General features: G+C 36.5%; 1 protein-coding gene across 13 annotated transcripts in view; it reads right to left on the bottom strand.

The window, feature by feature from the left end:
• Window positions 1-1,520: 1,520 nt before the first annotated feature.
• The window catches only part of TTLL5 (tubulin tyrosine ligase like 5), a 225,489-nt gene continuing 219,290 nt past the window's right edge, over window positions 1,521-7,719 (bottom strand). For all 13 annotated transcript variants that reach the window (XM_025042041.1, XM_015599721.2, XM_025042044.1 and 10 more), the window contains one exon: window positions 1,521-2,172. Coding sequence is in view for 2 of the 13 variants with exons in the window: in XM_015599721.2 (XP_015455207.1) it covers window positions 2,150-2,172 (23 nt within the window). In the remaining 11 variants the exon portion in view is untranslated. The remainder of the gene's footprint in view (window positions 2,173-7,719) is intronic.

The raw sequence follows: 7,719 nt of genomic DNA, 5'->3' as shown, positions 1-7,719 counted from the left end.
CATTTTGAGAAACGGTGTATTAATTATTCCTGACATTGTTGGTCCTTACTTGATGCTTAAACAAGGAAGAGAAAAATAATCTTTCTGGCCATTAGAATAAACTTTTCTTGTTATCCAACCTCATAGGACATCCCTAAAACACTGGCTTGTGGTTCATCCTAAGGAACCAAGGCAATGAGATGTGTTTCCTGAAGTATCCCAAAGAAAACAGAACACACTGTGATTCCAAATGTTCTTTCTGTGTTAGAGCTCTACTCTTATCTTAATCAGCAGATACAAATAGGGGCAGGGGTCTGATGTCCATCCTCCCCATTCCACAAGTCACTGATAGGCGCTGCAGAAATTTGAACCATTGTCTGTCTGTCTTCAGAAATAGCACTTGTTTTGAGGGAGGAGGTAAGGGTTAGGCAATGACATTGCTGTTGGAGGGAGGATCCTAGGATCCTGGTTTATTACCAAGAGAAGTCTAGTACCAGTAAAAATGACTTGAATGTACTTGGGTAAATGAAGGGAGAGATCTGGAGTCTGGTCTTACCACTTGATCAGCACATGAATGCAGGAAATTAGCTCGAGGATTCAATTCTCATTGGTTACCGAGGGTAATTCCAAGCACTCTAGTTGGTCTAAAAGTTCTTTTACTGGGATTACACACTCTTATCCTTTTTCACAGGATCCATATGCTGAGTCTGATCAACTACCTTATTTCCCAATTCTAAACATCAGCAGGGACTATGAAGGAATTCTAATTCGTCTCCTAACCAATCCACAACCAAGTTAGCAAACAGTTAAGATGGTCCTCGAATGACAGCCAGCAGTCCCAGGAACATCTGTAACACATTCTCTCATTTCTCTTGCAAATGGTAGGCCTCATCCTTTACATGCAAACAAAATGCTTCCATGCACTCAAACCTTTGTTTTCATTCACTAGGAAGGCAACAAATTCCCTTTTCTCTTTGGTTTTTGGGTGTCATCTTTCTTTTGGGCTTTCAATGCTGAGTCTATAGCACATGGTTGGAGAAACCCCAGACTCTGGATTCTCATCGATAACTCGCTAGGGCAGCTAAGTCAATCCTTTGGTGGTGTCTGCTGCCCACCTTTCAACTTTTTCTCCAGCAGAGGCAGAGAGAGGAGCTGGGAAAGATGAGGAAGCGAGAGAACAGAGGACAGGCAGGTAGGAAGCAGCCAGGCTGCGCTGCGTCACTCCGATGAACTGTTTAGGTAAACAAGGTGCACCTGGATACAGATTCACACGCCCCTTGAGGACCTGTCTACGGTGGTCTGATAATGGAGACATTTGCACAGACCGGCCTCCCAGGTGCGGGAGCTGCCCTGGGGGAACAGCCTGGACCCACCACCTGCTGAAAGAAAACGTAAGAATAAAACATCTCTTTATAGCTCACATTTCTAAAATGAAGTTTAAAAAATTGCTCAGCGATGAAATAAAATGAGAAGTTGGTCCCATCTCAGTCTCGTTTGTGAATACTGATTGTTGGGAAATTAGTAAATGGAAAAAAAGAAAATAAAAATAGAATTACTTTATTAATTTTAGAAATCAGTAATTCCAAAGGGTGCCTTTACCATGGCTCAAGTGGTCAGCAGCACACCGACTCTTCTCCGCTCTCCGCGGAACTTGGGATGGAAGCTTCCCTCCTCTCCCCAAACCCTCTGAAAAGGGAAGAAAAACTTTGGTAGATAATGTTTTGGGGATTTTAGGCTTGTAGGAAGTAAAGCTTAATACTGCAATCTGGAAAAGAAGAGGAAGCAAAATGCAAATAGCCAAAGAGCCTCTTTTATATCATCTCTGTGTGGTAGCAGGAGAGGGACAGAGAAGACCTAAGCAGGTTGGGGGAGGGGGGAAAGGGGTAAAAGATACACGTGTGCTCTGACGGGGTATATAATGCATCAGTTGAATGTCCCCACTGCCAAGTTCCATCAAAATCCAGCTGATGTGTTTTCCTGTCATCTCAGTAAAAGTCTGGATTGGATGACTGGCAACAATCTACTGCCACTTCTGCTTGAAGGCTCTGGGGACTGAGGCAGCAAAAAAATACTATGGACCCCTTGCAGCGCTGGTGGATGCTTCACCCTCAGTCACGCACCCAGGAGCAGCGGGAGTAGTGAATAGGTTCTTCCTCCGCATGTTTCTGGTTCATCTTTTAGTGTGAGCAGGATCTGAAGAGAGAAAATCAACCACTAAGTGAATGAAATGAGAGTGTGGGGTTTTACTTATTTACAGCAATGTCTGCTTTAGTTAGGGGAACTGAAGATAAAGAAGTTGTGGTCCAATAAATGAAGTTCACCTTGAACTAGAAAACTTTTCGTTTTAACCACTTTTATTGGAAACCTTTCTAAATACTCCCATTCTGCTGCTGCTCCCTTCTTGTACAGTCCTTAGTATTTTTTCTTTGCTTTTTTCCTGGATAAGAACATTTTATCCCTTTTGCTTCTTAAATAGAAGATGCTAAATATGTTAACCTTTTCTAGAAACTCAGGGTCAGCATTATTAGCATTCAAGATTGAACTGCATGGAAAAACTGCTCCGAGTTTGCCTAAATCTTCCCTCAATGTCAGGCTGTTGGATAACGCTGTGCTTGGTACCCCTGTCACCATCCCTATAATGGATCTACACCCCACCACCCAGTTTAAGAAGAGGAACATCTTTAAACCCCGAATCACCCGTGAGGTAACCCCAATTCCTTCTCATACTCACCATCCTGAATTTCGTGTTCCTCTTTCTCTTCTTGACGTTTTAATAACAGGTTTATTTACTACATATACTTATATTCCCTAAATATTATATTGTTTAGTTTTATGTGGTTTTGAATTTTATACTGCTGCTGTGACTATTCTTATACGTGATCCCAACACACAACTGGAAGAATTTCGTTAGATATATACTTCGGAGTGGAATTGCCAGGTCATGAATACTTGCATCTTTAACTCTCTACAAATAATGCTGTATTATTTTCTAAAGTGGTTGTACCAATTTATCACCCTGCTGGCAGTGGATGAGTTTCCCTCACTTCTCCACTTCCTCTACATGTAGAGCAATTGTCTTGAGTTTGAAATTTTTGCCAATCAAACGAGTATCCTACTGTGTTTTTAATTAGTATTTCCCTGATGAGGGATGAGGTTGAAGATCTTTTCAAGTTTCTACTGTGCATACGTGATTTTTCTTCTGAGAAATGCCTTGACATGCAGTCTGGCTTATTTTCTTGTTGAACTGCTGTTTATTAACCTTTTTAAAACAACTTTATTGAGATATAATTCACATACCATGTAATTCACCCACGTAACATGTACAATTCAGTGGCTTTTAGTATATTCAGAGTTATGCATCTATCACCACAATCAGTTCTAGAACATTTTCACTGAAAGAAAATGAAACCACATACCTCTTAGCCATCACCCCCACACATCTCATCCCCCAGCTCTAGGCAACCACTCATCTACAGTCTGTCTCTACAGATTTGCCTATTCTGGACATTTTATATAAGCAGAGTCGTATGTGGTCCTTTGTGTCTGGCTTCTTTCACTTAGCATGTTTTCAAGGGTCATCCATGTTGTAGCATATATTATTACTCTTTTTATGGCTGAATAATATTCCATTCTGTGTAAATACTACATTTTATTTATTCACTCATCAGCTGATGGGCATTTGGGTTGTTTCCACCTCTTGGCCATCTTTAAAAATGCTGCTATGAACATTCCTGAACAAGTTTTTGTTTAGACATATGCTTTCATTTCAGTTGGGTATAAACATAAGAGCCGAATTGCAGGGTCATATGGTAACTCTACACGTTTAATGGTTTGAAGAATTGCAAAACTGTTTTTCCAAAGCAGTTGCACCATTTTACAGTCCTATCAGCAATGTACAAAGGTTCTAATTTCTCTACATCCTCACCAACACTTGTTATTGTCTTTCTGTTATAGTCGTCCTGGTGGGTGTGAAGTGGTATTCTGCTGTGGTTTTGATTTGCATTACCCCAGTGGCAAATGATGTCAAGAATCTTTTCGTATGCTCATTGACATTATATCATCTTTGGAGAAATGTCTGTTCAGAATCTCTGCCCATTCACAAAATTGAGTTGTCTTTTTTATTATTGAGCTGTAAGACTTCTCTATATATTCTAAACAAAAGTCTTTTATCACATACATGATTTGCAGCTCCCATTCTGTGGGGTGGCATTTCACCTCCTTGACAGTGTCTTCTGAAGCACAAAATTTAAAAACTGTGATGATGTCCACTTTGTGTATTTTTTTCTTTTGTTATTTATCCTGTGGATGCCATATCTAAGAAACTGCTTATCGATTTTGAAAGTTCTTTGCTTAATATCTTGTATACAATTTCTTGGTTCTGTGTGTTACAAACACCTTCACCTAGTTTGTGACTTGTCTCTCCATTTTCTTTATGGCATTTTTTTAAAGGTTGCTTCATAATTTATTAATTTATAAGAAAAATACTACCCAGAGATAAAAATTAGATCGCATTTAGATGCACATTTAATAAGCGACCTTTTCAGAAAATGGTTTTTTAAAAATGTTAAGACTTCCAGAAAATCCAGGAGTCACCCTAAAAATGGATGGTTTCTTATATAAAAAAACTTTTTCAAATAAAAAATTTCAAATGTACACAGAAAATGGATAGTATAAGACACCTCCACGTTTTGTCATCTACCTTTGCTAATTATCAATAATCTACCTTGTTTCATCACTCTCTTCAGGTTTTTTTTTTTCCTGGTGTCCTTCAAAGTATACCCAAGATAACACATTGTTTCACCCATAAATACTTCAGAATGTATCTCTCATGGATAAGGACTTAAGGAAAAAAGGAAAACAAACCAAAAAAAAAAAAAAGAAAAGAAAAGAAAAGAAAACACACCGCATAATATTGTGCTGGTATCTTCGAATATAAGGTGTTAATTCGAACAAAGTCAAATTTTCAGTTTTCACCTTTATAAGTCTGTATTTTTGGGGTCTAATTTAAGAAATTCTTCCCTTATACCATGGTCATAATGATATTGTCCTATAATGTCTTAGAAAAGATGGACACTTTTGTCTTTCATATTTAAGTCTTAATCCAACCTTGTGTACTGTGCAAAGCAAAGATCTAATTTCGTTTTCCCACATAATAATGAACTGTGCTAGCATTCTTTATTTAAAAGTCCGTCCTTTCCACCTTTAACTGCAACGCCTCTCTGTCATTAATTGTTTTCATACAGGACACCAGTTTTAGGGTTCTCTATCCTGTGTCAAGCATGCTCTCTTAATTACTTAGCGTGATAAAAATCTTGATAAGAATGTTTGGTATCTCTTATTTCTATTCTTTAGGAGTACAGGGTTATTCTTGGCCTTTTTCTCTTCCATGTAAATTTTAGAATCAGCTTGTCAAATTAAAAAACAACAACTAACACCCTCTCAAATCTATAGATCAGTTTTGGGGAGAACTGACATCTTTACCAAACTGACTTCTAATCTATGAACATGTATATCTCTCCATTAATTTTTTATAAAAAGTGATTCTCAATAAGGTTTTGTAATATTTTAAAATATTATACATTAAATATTATACTCTTACAAATTTTTTGTTAGAGTTTTTGATTATACCACCTTTGATACAAATTGTACCTTTTCTATAATCACGTGCTCTGTTTGTTGCTGATGTATAAAAATGTAACTGATTTTGAAAAACTCTCTTATGAAGCTAATAATTTATTTGAAAGTTCTTTTTGGGTTTCCAATCAGACAAATCCATTGTGAGAATAATGACAAATTTGCTTCTTTCTATCTTTCTGATTCCTATGTCATTTCCTTGTTTTTCTTCACTGACCAGGCCTTCCAGTCCAACACTTAGTAAAGTGCTGTCTTGCTCTTCATCTTAAAGGGAATGAACACTTTCAGTCTCCCAATTAACAGTGTGATGGTTACTGTTGGCTTTTTGTAAAAATACTTTATTATTAGGTTCCCTTATATTCTTAGTTAGCTAAGATTTTTTTTTAAGTCACAAGGATACTGAATTTTATTAAATGCTCATTCTGTGTCCATTGACAGGAGCCTACGATTTTCTCCCCTTTAATTAATTAGTCAATTTTTTAATATTAAACAATCCTTGAATCTCTGGGATAAATCAAACTTGACCATGATGTACTATCTATCTTTTTTAGCATTGTTGGACTCAGTTTGTTAACATTTTATTAAAAATTTTTCGTATTTATATTGACAATTAAGATCTTGTAACTTTCGAACCTTTTGGGGAACTGTCCCTGCTAGGTTTTGATATTAAGATAATAAGAATTGGCAAGTGTTCCCTCTTTTCCTCTATCTGGAATAGTCTGTATGAGATTGGTAAAACCATAAAAGCCTGGTGTTATATCTGTGAGAGAATTTTTGCTCTTGATTCAATTTCCTAATAATTAAAGGACTATTTGGGCCTTATATTTCTTCTTGAATAAATTTTCGTAAGTTAAATACTGAAATTGTATTCACTTCACCAAAGTTTTAAAGACGTATCAGCAAAAAGTTATTCATAATATCTTCCTACCATCTGTTTGATCTCTGAGGCATATGTAGTGTTCCTCTTCGTTCCTCTTGATTGTATATTTTTTATTTTATTAATATCTTCTTTTATCCTTATTACTTTTCTTCACTTTTTTACTTTTTTTGGATTTATTTTGTTTTTCACTTTCTTAAACCAGATTAACTTAGCACATTAACATTTAGCCTCTCCCCTCTCCTTACTGTAAGTATAAATTTTCCTTTAATATTGCTTTAGCTATATTCCTAAGGTTTTGATAAATAATATTTTCTAATTCTATGACTTTCTTGATGAGTTAACTTTAATTTCTAAACATATGAGGATTTTCCAGTTAACTTTTTGTTATCGCATTATGATCAGGGAATGTAGTCTTTGAAATACAATTTAAGGCCTAGTACATAGTTTCTGCAAATACTCCATGGATGCTTGCAAAGAATGTATATTATGTATTTATTAAGTGGGATGTTCTACACATATCTACACAGATCTGCTAATTGTGTGGTTCAAATTTCCTAGCACATAACTGATTTTCAGACTGCTTGATCTACCAATTACTGAGCTACATCAAAACATTCCAATATGAAGGTGAATTTATCTTATTTCTCTTTGTGGTTCTGTTAATTTTTTGCCCAATGTATTTTTTTTCCCATAAATATGCATTTTATTTAATTTTAAAAATCAGTAAATATCCTAGTTAAAATAAGTCACCAAGAAAAGGTTAAATTCTTTGCTGGCGAATCTTTAGAACTTTCAGCCATAATATAGTCCCCTTTTTTATTTCTCAATGTGCTTTTTGCCCTAAAATCTATTTTGTCTGATGAATATAGCTACATCTCCCTGGTATATCTTTTTCTAACATTTTTCTTTTATCTTTCTTGTATCCTTATGTTTTAGATATGTCTCTTTTAAACAACCTGAAAGTGGATTTTTTAAAATCTATGCTGACAATATATTCATTTCTGGTTGGCCATTTCCCGCCACCTCTACTGCTCCTACCTTGCCCCTGCCGGATGGAGCAGCCATGAAGCTTTGTTAAATCCAAGATCAGCTCATGTACTCCTCGGCCCAGAACTCACTGATGGCTCCTACTTCACTCAAAAGAAAAGTGCAAGTGCTTTCCTTGGCTCACTGGGTCCTTCATGATCTGGGCCCTCTTCATCTTATGAGTCTCATCTATTCCCACT

Source organism: Pteropus alecto, unplaced genomic scaffold (assembly GCF_000325575.1).
Source record: "Pteropus alecto unplaced genomic scaffold, ASM32557v1 scaffold8, whole genome shotgun sequence".
Lineage (NCBI taxonomy): Eukaryota > Metazoa > Chordata > Mammalia > Chiroptera > Pteropodidae > Pteropus > Pteropus alecto.
Note: the sequence above shows the minus strand (reverse complement) of the source record. Positions and strands in the feature narration are given on the sequence as shown.